This window comes from Melanerpes formicivorus, unplaced genomic scaffold (genome assembly GCF_026170545.1).
Source record: "Melanerpes formicivorus ecotype bairdi unplaced genomic scaffold, bMelFor1.0.p_v2 SCAF_5, whole genome shotgun sequence".
NCBI classification, from domain to species: domain Eukaryota; kingdom Metazoa; phylum Chordata; class Aves; order Piciformes; family Picidae; genus Melanerpes; species Melanerpes formicivorus.
Window position 1 is genome coordinate 19,779,369 of NW_027142357.1, and position 23,556 is coordinate 19,802,924.

General features: G+C 38.0%; 1 protein-coding gene across 8 annotated transcripts in view; it reads right to left on the minus strand.

Annotated features, from left to right (window-relative positions):
- Positions 1-23,556, minus strand: part of RAPGEF4 (Rap guanine nucleotide exchange factor 4) — a 146,508-nt gene that overhangs the window by 103,671 nt on the left and 19,281 nt on the right. For 4 of the 8 annotated variants that reach the window (XM_068138574.1, XM_068138573.1, XM_068138571.1 and 1 more), the window contains exon 4: positions 22,841-22,987. In XM_068138574.1, coding sequence (XP_067994675.1) covers positions 22,841-22,987 — 147 coding nt within the window. Of the gene's footprint in view, positions 1-3,110; positions 3,197-4,201; positions 4,453-17,957; positions 18,037-22,840; positions 22,988-23,556 lie in introns of those variants that run through there. The other 4 variants (XM_068138576.1, XM_068138575.1, XM_068138579.1 and 1 more) reach the window with 3 other exon arrangements.

The window sequence follows — 23,556 nt, forward strand, 5'->3', positions numbered from 1 at the left end:
TACTGCTCCCCCAGCTCGAACTGGAGAGCTTACTGGGACATGGCCCAAGTGTAGAATAAGAAGTCACAGTATACTTCTCCCATGGCCTTGATCTCTGTCACCAGTGCTAAAGGTGAATTCTATGTTTTATCACTCACTCACTCACTCTTCCTTTCTCTGACTGCCCTTCCATTTTTGACTTATTTATTTAGATTTTCAGTACATAAAAATCCTGGCATTGCCATTACGGGCTCTGAGCCATCTGAGCAATCTTCTTAAAATACACTAACACATCATCCATATGGTTATCCAATATGTAACTATTTACTTTCCAGGATAATAACAGAGAGGAAACAAAACCTGTTAAAAGCCTAAAAAAAAACCAACCCAAAAAACAACAAAACCCAAAACATCACAAGACATCGTCACTCTAATTAGGAATCCGTAATTTTCACTGAATAGCAAAGTTAGAGACATCATTGTCTCTTTTTTAACATATTTTCATTGTAAATATCCCTTGAACAAGAACGAAAGACCACACAAGCATTTGTCCTCAGGAGCTATCTGAGATCATTATTGTGCATGCCCCAGCAGATACCATGCTGTTTACTAAGTTCTGGAAGGAATCCACTTCAGAGACAGCATTTAGCAAGGTTGGAAAGGAGAGATACCAAGGAAATTCCTCTCCATCTTCTTCCATAATAGCTTATAATTGTTACATGGTTTTCAACAGATGTTGCAAGGCTTGGTTCAAAGATCCAATCAAGGTATAACCCAGTTTGGTTTTCTTTTGTGCTGTAACTGGTACTCTTTCTTTTAGTCAACTTACATGTAAAGTTCCCTCTTCCCTTCCAGAGACTCACTGCTTCATTAGAAGAAAACAACCCTGGGGTGAGAGTTCACTTTGTTGAGACAGTCACCATGTATATTCTCTTCACAGCATGTGCAACATGTTTGAGGGCAAAGTTGTTTATCACAGTTTTCTAAGTGTAATTCAGGTGGTAACTGATGGTGTGAATGTAGGTGAGTTATCTGTGGCTACTTTATACTCTGTATCTTGTGAGTTAACTTTTTATGCCAAAGTTGGTTGTGCTAGAGTATTCTAGACACAACTCAGTAGATGGATTAATGATTACTGAACTTGGGGAAGAAATCAATGAGCTTTTAGGCCAGCATGCATAAAGCAAGATGGAAGCTTTTCTCACATGCTTCAAAGATACACATTTCTTAAGACTCTTGGGACAGCTGCAAAACAGTGTCTCCTTTTACCAGAAGTGACTACAGTCCAGAAAGGGCAAGATGGAGCAGAAGAAAGGAAAGCCATGTCACTCCTTGTCATGGCCAGCAAAATTGATAAGCTTCACAATAGGAATACAATGTAGAGCAGTACACTCTCTTCTTCGGTATCAATGAACTTAAAGGGCCTCTCATTGGGGCAATACAGTTTCCTTTTGTGACCAACAGAGACAATAGAGGCCAGACTTTCAACTTCGAGTGGAAGTTGTACTCTTTTGTAGACAGAAAATTAGAAGAAATGCTATTTAATAAAAATACTTTTAACCCTAATGATTATATTGAGGTATTTTTCTCAGGACAGCCTTTTGTTTGTGTCAGATACAACCACAGGGCTCACGCTGTTTTAATGTTTTAGGACCTGCCTTGGTAACCTTGGCTAATAGGAGCTTCTCCACTAAATTCAATGAGAAAAGGAGTATTTTGAATGTTGTTGGTATAAGCAAATTCAACAGACTGAAGTTATCAGTAAGCCCCCTGCAGTTCTGAAAGCACAGAAATTAGTGTCCATTAGCACACTTCTCTCTAGAGTACAAGAAACTATCATTAGCATAAATTTATTGACTAAAACTGAAGGTGGAAATGAAGACTAGGTTGGAGTCTTGTGAAAGCGCTTACAGGTAACAGTGAAATACTCAGCATAATAAACAGATAAACTCCAAATTTCACTCGTGCCTTGTTTTGACTAATGGAAACTGCATCCAAGACCAAATTCAGCCTCTAAGGCACTCAGTAGACTTTTCCCTCTTCCACTAAGAAAGAAACTTAAAAGCTACAGTAACCTAAGTCCAGTTTCGTCATGCAATGAAATTCATTTAGCATCTAAGCTAAGTGTGATGGCATTACGAAACTTCACAGAAACACACAAAAGCAAATGTTTGTTTTCACAGTGCGAGCACAACTCTAGACTGTCTTAGTAGAGAGCACTTTAAGCTGTTCAAAATCACTTTGGTAGGAATCTTTACAAATTGTGTCCAGTTACAAGAAAAAGAAAAACGCTTATTTGTTTCATTATCTTTGTAAACCAGAATATTCCTGCTGTTCCAATGAACACAGATCAGAGGAAAAAAAACCCAATGCCTTTATTTTACCAGCAGAAGCCCAAGTCCATTAGAGGAACCAGACCTATTATATTATTGTGTCATATGTGCCAGGAGAGTATTTCACACAACAAAAATATGGGGCTCTTTGTCATGGAGTTCACATCTTAATTTCACACTGGGTACATTAGAAAAGAACTAAGGTCAAAGAAATCACCAATCCTCTTTGCTTCCTGTTGCTACACAGCTTTCCTCTATTTTTGGCTTTATTATTTTGTAAGCCAGACTGTTAAAGCTGTAGGTTCCCAATGGGCCCTCATCTTCAGGAGCTGAGTACAACTGTGAGTCTGTGTTATCATGCATATGCATATTTTGTACAAAAATGAAATCTCCCCTTGGTCTGTGCTTCCTCTGCCAACTGGTCAGGTTGGTTATTTACTCTGTTGGGAAAAACGGGCATCCTTTTTGCCACAGAACTTCACCTTTCCCTTTCTTCATTCCCACCTATCATTCCTGTAGTGAAGTTGCAACTATTAATAGATAAACTTTTTGGTTTGGACAAGAGCTACAGAAATATCTGTGTCTCAAGACCTGAAACTAGCCCACACTGAGTATTTTAACTGTGTGAAGGGGACAACAGCCGAACTATCCCTGCATTTTTCAACTTCCACAAAGAGAAACTATTTGTAGACAAAGCATGTGCAGCTTACTTCTGTTTCTCAGCCTTCTGTTATTATAATTTGCCATAGATACAACACTATAAAATAAATGGATATTCTTCTAATTCTTTACACTTACTTTATCAAGTTCCTATTACTGAAGTATTCTTCACTCCTCTTTTTTCATACTTCATAAATTTGTTTGCTTGAAGCCCCTATCTTTCCCTAAAAATAAGTAAATAAATAAAGCATTATTGGTTTGTTGTTTTTTTTTTTCAGAAATGCTTCTAAATTTCCCTCACTATCAGACTGCCTTGGGTTTCCCTGTCTCGTTCCCAGGACAGAAAGCCTGAGATTGCACATCAATAGCTTTTACTATATATGTTTTCTTTTTGAACAGAGCCTCGACATCTCAACAGTAAAATTCTACCTTTCCTTTTTATTTTCCCATGCATTATTTAAACATGCTGCTCTGAAGTCTACAATTAGGGTATTCCTAGGCAGCTACAATCAACATCATTACAGTCTGATATAGCAGGAAACGTGGGCTATCTAGGATAGTTTCACACATTTGTTTGCTGTATAGTAGCCTCAATTTAAATATGATAATCCAATTTAGTAAGAAAACCAAACTGAAATCAGATTTACTGCAAAAACTTCTAAAATTAAATTTTCTGACTAGCAATCAATGCTTATTCAGTTTCCATCTTATCCCTGCCTTCCCTTTTTGCAGATGGTTAAGTAACATTAAACAATTGCATAAATTTTAAAAATTGTAGGAAAATTACCATCTGCAGTCAATTCAGGAATAAAAAGGTCCAGAGAAATCACTCTTTTTCTTAACTGAGAGAATAAAAAGCTGCACAAAATTTAACAGTAGAAGCAATACATATATATTTGTGGCATTCTGTCCTTCAAATCCTTTTGAAATATAAGATGACAGAAATGGAGGAGAGCTCTCACTACCATCTCACCCAAAACCTTACTCGATTTCTGATACATGACTGTTAGGATTATATGTTAAAACATCTTCAAGGAAAGAACTGTGTTGAGACACACAGTAGTAAAGCCCATTATTATTCACAGACATAAACAGTATCAAACTATTATCTGCTTAGCATTATACTTCACTCCATTGTATTTTCCCTAAATCTATGCAAAATAAAAATATGATCTTGTTAGCAACAATAATTACAATAGATGGGGGAAAAAAAAAAATCTTAAACTTACATTGATGTGCTATTATAGGTCCTGCACAGCAAGTAGCCCTAGGGGTACATTTTGAGGTTTTTATCCATGCTCCGTTCTTGTTGCTGATGTGACCACTTAGGCACATGGTCAAGTTGCAATCAGCTTCTCTCTTAGTGATGTATGAGAGCTGTGCTGATTTATCTAGTCCTTCTGCAGCAGATTAGCACTAATGTTTCTGCTTCTGCATCCTACCTTTCTTTAGCGGTAGACTCTGCATTATCATTGGCAATCTGAATTAAAGAGGCAGTGAATGTAGAATAACATTGTTTGGGTTTTTTTTCTTTATGAAACATTGCAAAGCAGGTAGGCTCACACAAATACCATGCTTTTATCCACTAAGCCTCTTTTTCAGTCAGAGATACAGAAGAGTGATTTCAGTAAGTCTGCTACGGTCTTTTTTATGATTTAGTCTGTTAAAGGAATATTCTCCCATGCACATTGCCCTAGGCAAGAGACGGCTGCAATACACCAACACTTCAGCCAAAACCATGAGATTTGCACTTTGTAACATAAAAGGTACAACAGTGAAATCCTAGTTTATGCCAAAAATGTGGATGATGTAAAATTAATGCAAACAGGGCTTATGAAAACCAGAAATTTAAGTACCTTATATGTTAAAGTTACTTAACAGATAAACTCAGTTAAAAATTGTTTTGATGCCTTACAGTGACGGGCTCATTATGAATTCTCTCTTTTCTTCTTTAGATTGACATATTTTACACTATGGGATTGTTGAATTCAGCTATTAAAGAACCTGACTGAACCTTGTTGTTACTATTTTGACTTTCCATTAAACAAGTAGCATTTTAGCAGTAAAATGCAATTGTTAATTCATCCTCTTTTCAATTCCAGGCACCACGAGAGACAGATGTTTAAATTTTTATTAGGACTTTGAAAAATATTTAGGAAAAAAAGGATGTCTTAGACCATCTAGTCCTGAAAATGTGAACATTCTGACAAGTTTGCTCACTGTCAAAATGACTCACATCACTGCTGTTCCTAGCTTCTGCTCTTTCTGATCACAGAATTGTTCTTGTTTTTAAGAAACAAATGCCACACCTGAATATTAAACAAGAAATACGGGCTACTTAAACATTAGCAATATTTAAATAGCAAAAAGTTTTCAGCTACTCATAAAGACCTATTCTCTGTCTAGAAGCAGGTTTAGAAAAACATTAGATGGAGCATCTTAGCCTAAACAGGAAACCAGGAAAGAAAGAAGGAAATAGAATTTATTCATTACTTTATAATAAACCCTAAAACAAAGAGGGGGTATTTTTGCTCTAATGTCAAAGTCTACTGTGGTAAAATGTGGTAACACCCATTTCGAAGTGCTTTCTGGATATTACATATGCTTCTTTTTATACCTGCCACAGGAGCACTGCCATTTCAAGGACTGAATGTTGTTACAAAAGCATTTTTAGATTCAGGTGTGGGACCACACATGACTTCTTCAAACTTCCCTAGCCTTCCTCCTTATTTTCTGTCTTGTTGATAAGGAATGAAACTACCTCAGAAGGGCATCCAGAAGCCAGAAAGATAATCTCCTGCAAACAGGCAACTGATTAAAGAGTTTCAAAGCATCCCTAACGCTGAGCCGCCAGCAGATGGCTAAACGGAAACACTGGGGAGTTGATGTACTTTCAACCTCACGTCCCTCAGCTTTCAGACAGCTCCTTGCAAATGCTGACTAAGCATCTTACGATTTTGAACTTGAGAAGTGCCTTTGTATTATAGATGCTGACCTTCCCAACAGGTTGCCACCAACAGAAAGGACTGTGATGTGGATGTGGCAAACAGAACTGAAAAGTGAAGTCAATTTGAAAGGCAGGTCTTAAGGACACATTTTCACTATGAACTGGACCAAAATTTGGACCCTATGTTTTCATGGAGGTCTTTGTTGTCCTAGGAAAAAGATATTTAGCCAAAATACTGAAATCTAGTGTAGAAACCGCATTGGAGCTGCTATTGCATGTATGTACAGCAAATTACTCTAAAAAAATAATTTAATTCCACTTTAAACATACAGTTTATTGCTAGACTCCCATTAGAAATTTGTTTTGGAACCTCACTGCTCTGATGGTTAGAAAGAAACCTTAACACACACTCAAACTGCATTCATATCCACCTGCTCCTGAGCAGCATCGGTTTATTTCCCCTGAACAGTGGTCTCATGTATTTATAGAGCAATCATATTTCCTATGAACAGACATGCTCCTCTGGTCTTATGACATAAAACAGACACTCTACCACCCTTACCATGGTAGTCCTTCTCTGCACCTATCCCATTTTAATGAGTTCATCTCTTCTAAACATGGGTGGACAGAACCATATGTACTATGTTCCATTCAAGGACTAATCAATGAATTTATTTTAGTAGACCAAACAAACTGTAGTTTTAATACATAGTTGCAACAAATTTGAACCTCTTACTTTCTCATCTCCACCAGCTTTATCTGTGATGGAATTCTGATGTATACCAACTGGGATGTGTTAATATATATATATTTTCTCTGCTGCACTACATGAGGCCATGAAGCATTATGCATTGACTTACATAAAGAATAAATATGAATGTAACATTACTGCCGACCCACTTGCTTAAGTCCCAGTTATCTACTGCAACAATGTGTTGGTTTGTGAACATAATTTCCAGTTCTCTCAGCAAAGTTGCTTCCATATCTATTTAGCAAGGAGAAGAATTAATAGCCAAACTCATCACTATTTACCACTAAGAAGCATCATCTGTCCTTCCTAAACCCCAGTGATTTGCTTAAGTGTTACGCACAAGCCATGCAAATGACACACTAATACTTCAAACATGCAAATGGATTGTATGTATTTCTACAGGAAATTACTCAAGGCAATTGAGAGTGTAAAGTCAAACAAATTATCATCTATAATTGAAAACATGTAAGTAACTTTTAATTAAACATGACTTCTCCACTGGAAAAAAAAAAGAAAAAGAAAAAGAAAACACCACAAATAAAACCCCCAAACATTAAGACCTTACTAAAAGGGAAGATCGCTAATTGGGAGGGGGGAAAAAGGGGAAAAAACTCTGTATGTATTTCTAATTTCTTCTCAATTCCAAGTCCATTCCAATTCCAAGAAATTAAATACATGCAGGTTAAAAAAATTAAGGGTCTCAAAACCATACACAGATAAGGTATCAAGAGTGTTTACCTATGCAGCATCACATTTTAGACTGAGACAGGCAGGAAGAATTTTGGAGGTTAAATGATCAGCAAGATTATTCTTTGGCAGACATCCAAAACCTAGCGAAAACTACATACACACACACATGCACAAAAAGCCCATGGAATTTCTAAGCAACAGTTGGAATACCATCACAGAAAGAGCACCCAGCTGCTTCTGCTGAGGCCCCAAGAAGGCATAGCAAAGGGCAATCTCTTCAACTGAGAGCCTGGGTGTTCACGTAAGCATTGCATATGATACCGATGGATGTGCATAGCATGTTGAATGTTCAGCCATTCAGCAATCATCCAGAAGTTTTCATACAATCTTCTCACTTTGCATAAAGAGAAACCAAGAGGGTAAAATTAAATGTCTTGAACAACATTGCAAAAAGACATGGTTTTCACGAGGCAGCTTTCTAGGACCTATCTTTTTGCAGATAAGAAATCACAACAGCAGCCCAGCAGAGCTGGCACATCTTAGGCTTTCCACAGGGAAGGATTCACACATTTACTGTCAGTCTGTTTAATCAACAACAGCCCATTCCTCCCATGGGCCACTGCCTTGACATGGAAAAATTAAGGGAATATACAAGTTTCAACAGGCCAGCTCAGGGCTGGCCCTATATTTTAACCTGTCAATAAATTGTCCTATGGTTAATACAATTTCGGTGAGAAAAAAACTCTTTTGTAACTATTCCTTGTACCAATTATCCATTAGGCTAGCCACACAAAATCCTGGTTTTCCCAACCTAACACTATGACACTTTCCCTACAACCCTGGCAGTAAAATTTTAGTATAGGCTTGGCTTTGTTGAAAAGAAGAATCAATCATACTTAGGGAAAAGAAATCAACAGGAACACTTCAACCCAGGTATCCATTTTGTATTTCAAGGCTCTCGCCACAAGAAAAAATGGAAAAAACAGGGGAAAAGCAGGGAAAACCAAGAAAAACTCTCTGCAAGAAAAGCAGGGATCTTCCTTTCAAAATAAAAGTTCAGACAGGATTTGAAATACAAAGATCCCAAAAAATCAGGCGAGTCTAGTAGCTGCAAACTGCACAGGCCATACAACCTGAGCTACATAATCAACAAGAATCAACTAAGAACAAAAGAGAGTAGATTATATGCTGTCCCTCCCACAGGCTACAGAATCCACTTGTCAGGTAACGATGTATTGAGAATCACTGGAAAAAGCAGAGCAGATATAAAGCACAAGCTTACTTCTTCTGAATGTCCTTCCAAATCAGTCTCATGTTTTTCCTTACAAAAACAGTGTTATAATGAAGTCAAATTTCCCACTTTTCTCAAAATGACCCTACAGCCCTCCTTGCATTTTGTTCCAATTCTTCTGAAACATCTTTTTCCACTTCCCACATTAGATTAGACTACAGGCTCAAGATGAAATAAAACATGACACTTATAAACTGTCTTACTGCATGGCAACATAACAAGTGTTTTATTCCTTGCTTTCCATTAAAGAATCCTTGGCATGCCAAATCTATCAATAAATGAGTATGTAATAACCAATAGAGATGAACTTAGCTTTAAAGCCTTCCATCCCAGCCAGATGAATTAGCTCAACTGAGAACAGTGCATCTGCCCAATGGACAGATGTGGCTTCACAAAAGGATGTTAAGCTTCAGAAAGCCCATGTGTAAAGGCCATTATTTTAGGCCACACTTAGAAGAATATATTAAAGGTCAAAACCTTAGGTGAAGAGGTAAAAATTGTTTTGGTAAGTAGACAGCTACCCCTAGGTTACTGTATGTAATACTACACATAGTGAATGTGGGACAGGTTTCCTATCCAGAGGTCAATGACATAAGTTGTTCATGAGTTATTTGCAACTTTATTCATTTGCAGCTAAGTTTGGAATAAGTAATCTAGACATGCCAACTACACTGCTACTGTTCAGCGGGAGATTCTTTCCACATTTTTAACAAGTCTATATAGATTATGAGAACTCATAATACTTAGTGCATTTCCTACCCCCACATTTCTGTGCAGAAAAGCTTTTATAAGTTTCTAGTTCCTAGCACAACCCTATAATCTCAATCAGTAAGGCATACATAAGGCATTTTTTCCGAAGAAGTGTGCAATCATGCTCCAGGAAAAAGACAAGAGTCCAAAAATAAGATGGACCTGATAATAAATGTTATTGAAAAATAAGCTATGGTTGTTCAACACTACTGCATTCTGGAAATCAAAGACACTCTGAGAATGTAAGCAATAATCAGGAGGCCATCGGGTTTGAGGGGCATGAACAGAAACAAGAATTACATGTCTCAGCCATGTCAGTGGGATGAGCACAACATTAATCAAGCTTCTGACGAGCAATTTCATTCTGAAAACAGAATTAAGTTGCTCAGCATACTTTCACTTGAATATTTACAGAAATCTTGCACAGGAGTAGATTGGAAATAATTCCTGCTAGTCACTGAAATCAACCGTTGCATCTTCTGCAAAATATAATGTGCAATTATTATATTTCTGCTTTATCTTCCTGACCTTGCTTAGCTGCTGCTATGGAGCAGCTAGTTAGTCAATTTTAATACTTTACAATTAGCATAAAGCCAAAACTAAACATCACTATAGGTCAGAAAGCCCCCACTCAGTTAAGAGAAACAAATCTGTATGCAGCAAAACTGATTTAACTAAAGCTGGAGGCTTTACATCTGGATTGCTGTTGAGTTCTTTTCCCCTTTTAATCACTAAAGCAGTGGAAGAGTGCAGTAGCTGTCACATTATTAGGATATCAATGAAATATTTAATAGTCATAGCTCATCTTAGGAAACCTGAAAATGCCTTGGGTAGAAGCACTGTCATGCAAACTAACAACTGGCTAAATGTTTCCAAACAAAAGAATAAAATATGGCAACATACAAAAAGGAGATGTCAAAAGAGGTACTATAGGGCTGGGTTCTGATTTTGGGGGTTTTATTCCTAATCTCAAAAGGAGAATAAACAGTCTTTCTTGTTGCTATCAAACAACTAGGTATGTTCCAGATAACCACAAAAGACAGGGTCATATAACTTTGTGTCCCAGAGAGCTCATACCAAGAAGCATGATGGCATTTCAGAAAAATTAAGAACAGTAATGTGATTTATTTTGTTTTAAGTTATAACAAGACATAGATGAGACCACAGAATGCCAAGAGTGAGAGATATAAATACTGAGAACTGAGAGAAATCATAGAAGGAACATGAACGCAGTACAGACAAGAACCAAAGAATGAACTGTAAAAACTAATTCTGGAGGAGAAATCAGAATAAATTTGTTATCAGCTTGTGATGTACTTAGCTGCGGAATGTTTCTCCAAAAGCAGCATCCATTCACGAGCAGTTTGGCATGGACACTTAAAATGAGCAAATAAAGAGCAGACAATACCAACCAGTAGCTATCTGGAGGGGAGATGGGAGAGAGTGAATGAAATGAAAGAAATATAAATAAAGATCTCATTAAATAAAGACAGAATTTAAGTTCCAAAAGAAGGGACAGGACCAATTTTACTCTTTAAGACTGATAAGGAGGAAACAGAACAGGTTTTTATTTATGCAGTTTGTTATGCTGTTACATTCCATTATTCCAATACATAAACAGTTAATCAAGGGCTTTTCTGCAAGCTTTTATGAAATAGCAGACACTGCACACAACTGGAGACAGAATACATAGTATGTACTGCCTTTTGTCACAGGCAGGGCAAATTCTGCTGTCCACTTCTACAACAAAATTAGTCAAGTTGGACAAGTTTGGCTTAAGAATATTATACCTTCCTACATAAACAAGAGCAAACATAAATGTAAGTGCTCCAGCTATTACATGCTCTGATTGAAGTGTAGCTCTTCTTTGATAAAGCATTATGTAAAATGAGTACCTTCTCAGTAATCAAATATGATACTCCATCAGTGTACTCAGACATCTACACTTTTACTACATTTCAGTACTTCAGCTTTGCAGAACCAGTGCGCTAACCAAGAAATACTACCTGATGGCATAATTTTCACCATCTTCAACAGTCCAAGGTTTATTTCCTAACTACTTGGTGATCCCTGGTTATCTAATAGGACCTAAATGTCACAGATAAACCGGAGGAGAAACACCCAATGAACTCTTAATCAGAGATCAACAAAACTGGGATCAAATGCTAGCAGCATCAAATACAAGAAAAGAAAGCATATTCATAAATCTGTGAAAGAGACATGTACCAAAAAACTGTCTGAGAAATGATGGCAGAAAGAAAAAAGGCCTTTGAAAAATGTTTCATACTTCTAGAGAGGATACAGGCTTGAAGGGTACTGGCAGAAAGAAAGAAGAGAGAAAATAAGCCTATACTGAGCTTTTAATCTTTCCTTAATTATACTGAGAGTCTCCAGCATTATCCCCAGAGAGAATTAAGCATAAAAGCCTAAGTAACTCAAACAAGTTCCCTTATAATCCAGTTCTTTCAGAACAGCACAATTTCTTTGAAGGACTGAAAGACCAAGTCATACAAAAATCATATTGTAGTGCACATTTTTATTATGCTAAAACAAAATAATGATATTGTACCAGTTTCCACTCACCTGTCCTGCTCAGGACTGTTTGGATAGGGTTTTGTGGAAATTATCAGAATAAAGTTTGTTAGTCTATTTGGGAAAATGAAGTGGTTAATACCCAAGAAAATGGCTTGAACTGGTAGTCAGAAAAGATATTTTTCAAAGGTCAAAAGAGAGGTGGAATGCAAAATTAAATACGAATTACTCAGGAAAATGGTCAGAGGTCAAAATGTAAGCAAGCTGAATTATATCAGTAAGTACTAAATGCAGGATGACAAGGTTTAATTTAAATGTTGAATATTTATCACCCTCAAACAAATGGTATACAAGCCTGGCTTATTTTAGGTAGAGTTCAGAGGAAAAATCACACTACTGGTCTTATCTAATCAGGCATGAGATAAAGGATAAAGAAATAGAGCCCTAGGCATCACATCAGAGTGACGGCATGAATGCACAATTCTGATAAACCACTGATTTCAACAAAAGCCTGTAACAGAGATATTAGATGAAAACACTAATTCTGTGAATATCCACTTCATTACAAAGATACAAGGACTACATGCCATAGAAGGCCACCATGTCTTATTTTGTGGCATAAACAACCATTTGTCAAAGGAAAATATCCATGAACAGGTTGTTTCATAAATCCCCTTGAGATTTAAACACTGTAGAGGGCCTGTAGGTCCCTTGGGGCATGTTTCAGGCCTGATATTCTCACATTGCTGGTGAATAGATTTCTATGAGTTTTGTAGGTCACTTAACTAATGGAATTAGAACAACGCCCACTACCATTAAGAACTCTAAGTGTTGGAGTTCCACTGCTCAGATTGAAGCAAGAATTGATTCAAGAGCAAGCACATTGATTATTGGGGGTTTTAAACTCTTTCTCTTCTTGAAATCTGTGACTGGTCATGATCAGCAAAGGTGACAGGCTAGACCCTGTAATTCTTATTCCCTGCTACAGGATTTTTCATATTCAGTTCTTAAAAGTGTACCTGTGAGATTCCCAGATTTTGTAAGGCTTTGATACTATTTACCTCAGTACAAGTATTGGGCTGGCTATTTTGTTAAGCACCCCTGAACTACTCAGCTACAAAATAATTTCAGTGATTCCAGCATCATGCTCTCCAGTTGCATCAGCTATGTCAGTGGACTTAAACTGTTACAGAAGCAAAAGGGTAAAGAGGATTTAAACCTACTGACAACAGCCTTTGAAGCATATTATATGAGGAGAAGGAAGCAATTAGTAATAACCTGAGATGAAATCCCACAATGTTTATTGATTTCAAAAACATTGGGTTTCATTGTGGATGAAAAGAGGAGAGGAACCAGTCTAAGGGCAAGGGCAAACACTGAACCTTACATCTCTGACTGTGACCAGGAAAAGATATCTATCAAAACTGTATCACAGCAGGCAAAAGGCACTCTCCTTTAGTAATCTATAAATATATAATATCTATATCTATCTATATAATATCTATAAATATATAATAAATTGTTAATATTTGGGGTTTAGCTTTCAAGGTATTGAGTATTCATTCAAGGGAGTGCTTCCTTAAGGAAGGAGAAATTTACATTCCACCAAGACAGACAGATTTCCTTTCTCTTGCTACATGAAACCGAACACTTTTACAAAATAATTTATAAATTAAACAAGACTGACAGAAGTTTTAAAAAAATTTAAAAAGCAAAGCATTGCTCCTGGATTGTGTTAATCTCTCTTAAACCTTCTGCTGTCACAGATCATACTGTCAAAAATCACTCATTTTTTTTAATGCCAGCAGGTTCAGCTAATGGATTTTTAAAATGTCAACATTAAAACATATCCATTGATCTAATAAATGGTATCACATTATTTGCCTGTGCAAGTGCAAGCAGAAAGCACCCATTTCACTCCAACATGCAAGTGTGCATTCTATAGGAATGCCTTGGTGGAACACACAACCATATCCATTTCTGTAAAGCAACAAAACCTCATTCCTAACAGGAAACGTCTATAAGGGCTTACTGTTTTTCTCAAGAACTCAGAGGAACCTGTAAGCATAGATTAACCTTTTGTGTAAGAAAGATAAAGTACAAGTCACCTGAAAAAGAAACCAAGAATTGACATGGTAACACTGATCAGAACATCAGAAAGGGTCAATTTCCAAAATACCTTCATCCACATATGACCCCATGGTTGAGTTAAGGCACAGAGTCCATTCCAAATGAAAAATTGTACATGTCCAAGGAAATGTCAACAATGTCTTACACAGTCAATCACTCTGGTATTCATTGTAAGGCAGTAAAAAACACTGCCAACCACAAATGCAGTTAGAACCAAAGCTCCAGGCAATCTGACACAGTAAGTTTGATAAAGCAAATATGAATATATAGTAATATATACACCATACATATTAGATAGATAGCAGATTATACATACCTATACCTACAAAGACACAGTTCTATGCTATGCAGTTTTTCCTCTTCATGACAGATGAGAATGAGACACACATTTGCTAGTCAAAATGATGCTTGGAACAAAAACCAGAAAGTACTTCTTATGCTTCAAATCTTACGATTCTTCTGAAAGATATTTTTACCTAAGAAAAATGAACTAATGAAAGACCAGAAGTTTGCTCACTGAAATAAGATTCACAGGCTCCCAGTTGTGTTTTGCAATCTATGTTTTTGCTATTTAGCACATCACACTTAGAGATACTACATTTAATAATACAATTTACTGAGGATGAAAAGCACTTTGGTAATAAAAAAAGCTAGTAATAGAAAGTGCAAGTTTGGCAGTAAAGCTTCAAAGAAAAATAGCAGCTTCATAAACATCTGCAGACTTCAAAGTCTATACATTTCGTCAGATGTTCTTCTGCAACTTCAGTATTTTAGGAATTAACCATAATAATTTATTTCCCTGAAAATTAGATGAATTAATGTATTTTTCAACTTCACCTCTAACCATGATAAAATATGAGAAAACCAATAAAGGCATTACTTAACAGACAGACTGACATGCTTCATGGATGTTTCTATTTCTTTTTATCCAAGAAACAATCTCCAATAAGCCAGGTTATCTGCAATGTAATTTAAGACTCTTTGAAGTGCTAATAAACTTACAAACATTTACAAGGGCTGTAAATAGGAATGACAATATACTTTTTCACAGTGTCTGGTATAATAGGATTCAACAGGGGCTTCAAGCTGACAGACATTACAGAAGTGGTACAGAACTGCACCTAGTAGAAATGACGTGCCAGCATGTTTTAAGAGAAATCAGGTCTACAAAGGCTTATTCCACCTCTGCATGGTGATCAAAAACACAGTCACAAAATGTTGCTGCTGAAATAGATTCAGAATAAACCAAGAGGCTGAAGTGCAAAGTGATTGTGGGGATGACATACAAGAATATGCAACAGGAAAGCCAGTTGCAGATGAGACATGAGGAGGAATCCTTCCATAGGCCTCTCCAATCGCTTGTTATTTTCTAAACTCTTCAGTCACTTAAGGGGTGTCTGAAGTGCCCATGGCTGTCACCTTTAACCAAGGATAACAACAAAGAAAGAAACTCATGGAGTTAAAATTAACTTGATTCCTTGAACTTCTGCAAAAATTGTGCCTCACTGACAATACTGAATATCACACATAATGGCACAGCAAATTATCTGAACCAGTTATTGATTATCAATTTTTCAGTCACAATGCCATTATTTAGCAAGTAACATATCATAGTGAGTCTCTTATCAAAAGATTTGTACACTTCTACCAGTACATAGCATGCCAAGAGAAAAGCTGAGTTACTGAAGTATAAAATCTACTTCCCCGATGTGTTTCTCCTCTGCCAATGGCCAGGAAAGTTACTTTATAAGACACACTGTCATAAACAGTGTTCACAAATTGAGCATTTTTTAAAATATGAAGTAATTAATACACCCCAATGAAAGAAGCTGCCATTGTGTTGCTATGCTGACACACATGGCTTGTTATGATGTCTGGCTACTGAGGACACAATGCCATTTCATCCTCATTTAGATAGGCTCTACTAGACAGAGTATCGCTCATTAAAATCAGAGATACCTGACAAAGCAAAACAAGAAAAAAAAAAGAAAACAAAATGTGTATTTCAAGATGGTCAAAACCAATATAACAGCAGCACTAAAGGTCAGATCGATCCCACTCAGCTCCATGTGTATCAAAGCATTCACTTTAAATATGCTTAATTCACACCAGCAAAACTGAGAGTGCAATCTGGCTCTTGTATGTATAATAACAATTTTGGAATCTCTTCCTGCTACTGACTTGCATGCTTTATCAGTATTAACACAGAAGGTATGAAGATGGAATGCTAGTTACTTTCAAAGCTTTGCTTACATCTTGCCAATTCTGTGTTTTCTGTCATATTCTAAAGCTGGGTATGGGAGGAGGACCTTGTATATCCCTCATCTTTCCATGTGTTACTCTAGGGAAAAAAGCTCTTGCTTGCCTATCTTCACTTCATTTTTCAATGTCTCTCATGCTAGCTCTGTTTCTTTGCATACAAATTTGAATTGGTATTCGGCTGAAGATTTGCAGACAACATAAGGCAACAGATTCCACACACTTGGATCCTTCCACACCTTCCTTCTGTGTTGTATTGTACATCCGATAACTTGGACTGATTCTTCTCTATTGTGACAAGATAGGTATTGGAGATGTTAGTAAATACAGTATCCAGCTACAATGCAAATGCAGGCTACTTCAGTTTGATCACTTCTGTATTTCTCAAATAATGCCCCAGTAGAGAGAAAAATCTTGAAGGCAGAGTTTAAGCAGTCAATAGAGCGTGATATGAAGCGGGTACAGCCAACTGAGTGTTCCATGACCACTGTTTTATACTTTGGTGGGTCTCCAAGCCCTTCTTAATTTTTAATCACATGATCACCTATCTTGCAAAGCTAAATATTCTGTATTTTATTAACTACAGTTTTATACCTCTACTATGTTTGCCTATGGGAAATCAGTAAATCAGAGCAAAGATCAGTCAGTCGGAGTAACTGATTACTGGGCAATAAACTGGCAGAGTAGTGTACCATAAATCAAGATGATAATTTAGGGGTTGGACATAAATTTGATTTTTTTGTTTGATTCCCTCCTCCCAATATTTAATTTATCAGATCAAATGTAATCTCTCAAATGAGCTGGAAAGAATTTCTGGTATGGAATACTCATTGGTGAAAATGTACATTAGAAAGTACTGACATTTACATGAGTTTCCTTCTACTTAAACATGCAGAAGTATTCAGGAGCAATGTAAAATGGATTTTCCAGCAGCCCAAGACAATGAAAGGACTGCCTCTCTGAAATGCTTCCTACTGCATTACATTGCAAAATATCAACATAAGATTCAGTAACACACTTTGATAGATAAATAAATAGTTACAGTATGGCTAAAACAGATAAAACAAATTAAAATTCTTACATGTTCATCTTCATTAATGTATCTTTATAATGCCTTTGTAATCCCTACACATAAATCCTAACACATAAAATGAGCCATAAGATTATATTGTACCTTGAGATAAGAGATACAAGTCATACCTTAAAAAAACCAAACCAATATTACACACAGTTGCAGTGAGAGCTGTAGTTGCATTTCTGATGAACTTGAGACTTTTTCACAAATCTCATTCAACAGTCTTACAACATTTAAGTCAGCATACAATTTCATACGTGTAATTCCACAGCACACAGAATTCCACTGAAAAGGTATGTAACATTTCTTCTGCTCTGACACAGGATCCATTTTTAAACCAGCTCATTAAAAACTAATATTCACAGTATTCAGAAAATAAAGATGGTAAGAAAACTGCTTCTCCCCAAGCTACCATTTCAGAGCAGTGAAGTATGCGGAGGGCTATTGAATTATCATCAGCTCGGTAAAAACAGGAAACAAGTTACACTACCGTTCTCCAGCTACAAGGTGTGTGTGTGCTGCTGAGTACGAATAAAAATGAATAAAATATCCATTCTGACCTTATAGGGGCCAAGACTCCCTCTCTCCAAAGTTAGTGCATATCGAAGTAATATTCAAGATCAAATGTTTCTCAAGGCATGTTCAGTAACTTCTAACATAATCTTACTCCACACAAAAGGAAATCAGTTATTTGTATGTTGTCCAAGGAAGGCTGAGTAATTCACTGTGGTAGGAAAGACCTCTAAAAATAAGTCACCTCTCAGCAGATTCACTCCCTTCCTGTCTGGGTTTAAATCAGTTTGCAACTGCATGAAAGGACAAAGCTTGAGGATGAATTACAGAGAACTCCTGTAATGGTAACACTGCTTATATACATTCATTTCACTCCTACTCTGTTTAAAAGCATTCAGCTATGAAGGGTGGAGCACCTAGTGACCCAACAGGATGTGCATGACCAGAGCTCCTCATGTGTAGCCCTCTGCTTTCATGTTTTTTTTGATGCATTTTCCTTTGTCTTTTGAAACAGTTTTTTGGGTGAGGTAGCTAGCACCACACTCAGTGCTAAAGAGGGAAAGCAAGGTCTTAGCAACACAAAGTGTATCTCTTCCTACAGATTCACAGAGCACCTTGGAAGTCTACAGCATTATTAACAGTGACTAGTAACTTCTTTCACATTTGTTAGTGCTCCTTGGAGATGAAGGCCAGGGACAACTGGTGCACAAAGGCAAATCACCAATGATTCCCATAACCTCCTAGAGCTTCTTCAGCAGAGAACATTGTTCAGCTCTGTGAGAGCCTAACCAGAGATTTCCTCATCTCAAATCTGCTATAGCAGCCATTGAGAAAATGAGTCCCCAAGGATGAGTGAGCTAACAAGTTCAACAGATGTTTCCAAACAGGATGCTACTTCAACAGATGCAGTCATTAGAGAAAAGACTAAACCATTTAAACTGGTAATAAATATTAGAATAAAGCAGACAGAAAAAAACAGCATCCACAATAAAACAAAAAGGTTTCAAGAAGAAAAGTATATACTTTCTTATTGTTGTTACTGCTATTAACATCAACAATAATAATAAGCCACTGCTGCTATTGGTAACATATTTGGGGCAAAATTTCTTAAATAATTTTCTGTTTTGAACATTCTTATCACACCATAGCTGCAGTTTACGTAGCTGTGGGATAGTAGATTGCAAGGAAACAAATACTGCCTTGAAAAAAAAATGAACAATTTAATTGTGCCTCAGACTAATCAGCAAAGTTGTATTTCATGGCATAATTTTTCCACTAAGATCACAGAGACGGCCTCCTTGAGAGAAAGCACACGAAAAGACATGAAAAGTTCACTGTAAAACTGTGCAACAGGCAAAGAAGCACCACAAAGCTAAAATGTGCTCTGTAACTGACACCTGCAGCAGGCTAAAAAAAAGTAAAATTCTTTTTACATACATCAGAGATTTCAAGAAAACTATATAAGGTCCAAACCCACTTGGCACAGAGTATTCAGGATAGTCCCAAACGTGAGCAAATGCCATTCATGTGATAGATGGCTAAAGCGCTACAGGCTGGGGACAGAGTGGCTGGAGAGTGGCCAAGCAGAAAGGGACCTGGGGGTACTGGCTGACAGTAGGCAGAAAATGAGCCAGCAGTATGCCCAGGTGGTGAAGGGGGGCAATGACATCCTAGCCTGTATCAGGAATAGTGTGGCCAGCAGGAGCAGGGAAGTCCTTCTGCCCCTGTACTCAGCACTGGCTAGGTCACACCTTGTGTACTCTGTCCAGTTCTGGGCCTCTCAATTCAAGAAAGATGAATGTATGTTGAACTTACTCAAATTTGCTATGAGACTGTATAAGCAATTTAGTTTAGCAGTAGACATCGCCCCAAAAAACAGTACAAATTATGGGTAGGCAGTTCAAAGAATGAAATTTGGTATTGTCAGGATATTCAGCAGCAAGCATGCTTCACTCACACATTGGTCTTTCGTGCTTGCTCATGCTGCATCATTAGCTGTGCTTAAGGCAACATATTTGCAGATAGGTGATATTAATGCTGTTCCCTCAGTCAGTGTAGCTAGATGTGGATGTGATTTTCTTTGTGATACTCCTTCTTCAGGTACTGCTTTAGGACAATTATTTGGAATATAATACTGCTCTTTATCAGGAAAAGAGCCAAAAACCCCCCATCTGTCTGCACTTAGGAGAGAATCTGAACTGAAATGCCACAACCAGCATCTATTTCTGTAATAGTGTCCCTAGATCTGCAGCTTTCAGACACTGTCACACCACCTGACAGCTCTACACAACATCTAAATTTTTTACAGTCACCATTTAAAACAAGCTGGCAGTACAAACTGGCAACAGTATGGGCCAGCTCCGCAGCATGTCTTCCAATTCCCAGATGTCCTGGAAGAGGCATTAACAAGCCAGCTAAACCTGTTCAGCCACTGCCCTTTCTCCTCCTTCCCGGTTGCAGGGTCCAGGTTTGAGGTCGAGGAGCCAATAGGTAGGCGCCTTTGAGGCTGCCTGGAGGGGGTGGAAGCTGGACCCCGAGCCTCACGTTTCAGAGAGGCAACTGCACGTGTCAGAGGCTATGAGAGAAGGCATGTTCAGTTTTACTCGCCATACACCATTTATAAGTGATTGGTGGGATTTGAATAGCTAATGTGCCATTGGGCTGTTCAGTTTTCAAAAAGGGAATTTATAGGGGAAGATTTCAGAGCCCACAGTTCTTTATCTCTCCCTCTCAATCTCATCTTCTCCCCCCCCGCTCGTTAACAGGATTCAAGGCAGCAAAAAGCACCTACTCCGTGCTCCTGCTTTCAGGCCAATTAGCTTCTTTTGTCCTGGCAGCATAGTGTTTGAGTGACGTATTGCCCCCACAGCAGGGTGACCTCTCTCTCACTTCCTCGAATTTTGGATACTACCTTCGGGATTATTCCTGCCCTTTGGAATACAAATACAAACTCAGAGCATTGCTTCATTCAGCAAAGGTTTTGCTAGTCAACAGCTTGGTGGTTCGTGAGCAACTTACACTAATTTACCTGGTTATTACTAAGGTTTATAGCTTGTTTACCTGTTGGTTAGCTCCCTTGTGAACCCGAGGTGGTCCGTCTTGCCACCCGGGGCAGCGTTGCTGTTTGTTTCATGCGTATAAGAAGTTTCCAGTTTGTATCTCTGTATTACAAGTTCTGATTTTTCTAGACTGTTATTCTAACGTTTATTATCATCCTATTGTGTGTAATTAACCTATCATCGACCGGGCAAACTAACCTGAATCAAATTGGCTCAGAAAAATAATTATTGATATTTAATAAATCATATTCATATTTTATATTTCCAGATTATCAATTTGATCAAAAACTGTATCACTGGAACACTTTTCAAATCAAGTGTAATGCTTACAAAAATACAAACTGATTGAAGTTCAGTAACTTAGCACAGTAACGTGTTAATGAAGTGTTTTCAGCATGGATACCTGGCCAGCAGGAGCAGGGAGGTCATTCTGCCCCCGTACTCAGCACTGGTTAGGCCACACCTTGAGTATTGTGTCCAGTTCTGGGCCCCTCAGTTCAGAAAAGATGTTGACTTGCTGGAACGTGTCCAGAGAAGGGCAACAAGGCTGGGGAGGGGTTTGGAGCACAAGCCCTATGAGGAGAAGCTGAGGGAGCTGGGATTGTTTAGCCTGGAGAAGAGGAGGCTCGGGGTGACCTCATTCCCCTCTACAACTACCTGAAAGGTGGTTGTAGCCAGGAAGGAGTTGGTCTCTTCTCCCAGGCAACCAGCACCAGAACAAGGGGAGACAGTATCAAGCTGTGCCACGGGAAGTTTAGGCTCGAGGTGAGGAGAAAGTTTTTCACCAAGAGAGTCATTGGTCATTGGAATGGGCTGCCTGGGGAGGTGCTGGAGTCACCATCCCTCGAGGTGTTCAAGAGGAGACTGGACGTGGCACTTGGTGCCATGGTCTAGTCATGAGGTCTGTGGTGACAGGTTGGACTCGATGATTCTCGAGGTCTCTTCCAACCTTAGCGATACTGTGATACTGTGAGAGGCTGAGGGAGCTGGGGTTGCTTAGCCTGGAGAAGAGGCTCAAGGGAGACCTTATTGCTGTCTACAACTACCTGAAGGGAGGTTGTAGCCAGGTGGGGGTTGGTCTCTTCTCCCAGGCAACCAGCACCAGAACAAGAGGACACAGTGTCAAGCTCTGCCAGGGGAGGTTTAGGCTGGATGTTAGGAAGAAGTTCTTCCCTGAGAGAGTTGTTAGCCATTGGAATGGGCTGCCCAGGGAGGTGGTGGAGTCACCATCACTGGAGGTGTTTGGAAAGAGACTGAATGGGGCACTTGGTGCCATGGTTTAGTTGATTAGATGGTGTTGGGTGATAGGTTGGACTCAATGATCTCAAAGGTCTTTTCCAACCTGGTTAATTCTATTCTATTCAAAGTGCACAGAGGTTACAGAATGAAGAACCTCAGTAGTACATTCTCCACAAAGAAAAGTTTTTAGGTAATTCACATGTAATTGGTAACTGAATTTTTAAGTGGTCTTGACCCATCTGCAAATTCTAAATCCCTCAAAGGTGGTGATGAGATGGGAGTAAAGAAGAATAATTTAAAATATCAAGAGTATACTAAGGATAGACTCTCCTCATCAATGTTGGCAATAATAGCAGATTTAAGACTAAGAAAGCAACACCTGTAGTATACAAATAAATCCCACCTGAAATTTCACCCAAGTTATCTCATTAGAAGAGTCCATGTGAAAGAAATGCAGGAGTCATACAGTATATGAAGCACTACAAAGAAGTAAAATTACTTTCTTTTTGCCCAAAATAACTTAAAATAATTACTACTTTGCTTACAGTATAGGTGAGCTGATATTTCACTACAAACACTTAACAGGTTAAATCACTTTTTCCTGCATCAACTGCAAATAAATCTGAATTTACCTCCCAAAGTGCTTTGAAGTCCTTCTGCTCAATTCGAAGGAGCTCGCTATATTCTCTGGTGACGATGGTTGCATGGCGAGGAGTGTTATCCAGAATGGACTCTCCAAAAGCAGTTCCTATTCCCAGAGTGCATATTGTCACAGCATCCTTTGAATTAAAAACAAAAATGACACGTGTTAAATATTCTAGACATTTTAGGCGTCTTCGTGTCATATTTGCTCATAAGATTCGCCTTAAGATGCCTCAGCAATTTGCTTTAAATTAAAATTAATTAAAAGTGTCAACAAAATTCAGTATGTTGATTACCAACACAGGAAGCCTCAATGTGGAAGCAAGTCAGACTTGTGTTTCCTATGACCACCGGTTGCATTAGACATTCAGTCTTCAATTTGGAGAACACAATAATCACCTCCACCTTGGAGATGATTCTTTGCTCACCTATCTCTAAAAGGTGTTGTAATGATGAAATCCTTCAGAATGTCAGAGGTTATCAGAAGATAACTATCATCAAAAATGCAATCTTGGAATATAAATGTCTGCCCTATATAGGCTACCTTCATCAGAAAAAGAATTGGACTGTTAACATTTTCTCATTAAGCATAACTTTCAATGACAATATCCTCCTGTATTTGTTATGCATTTCTCTGCTGTACAAGGGTTGTGCACAATGCAGTCATATGGTTTCATCATCTCTTGGCCCTTCTGTTGAAAATATT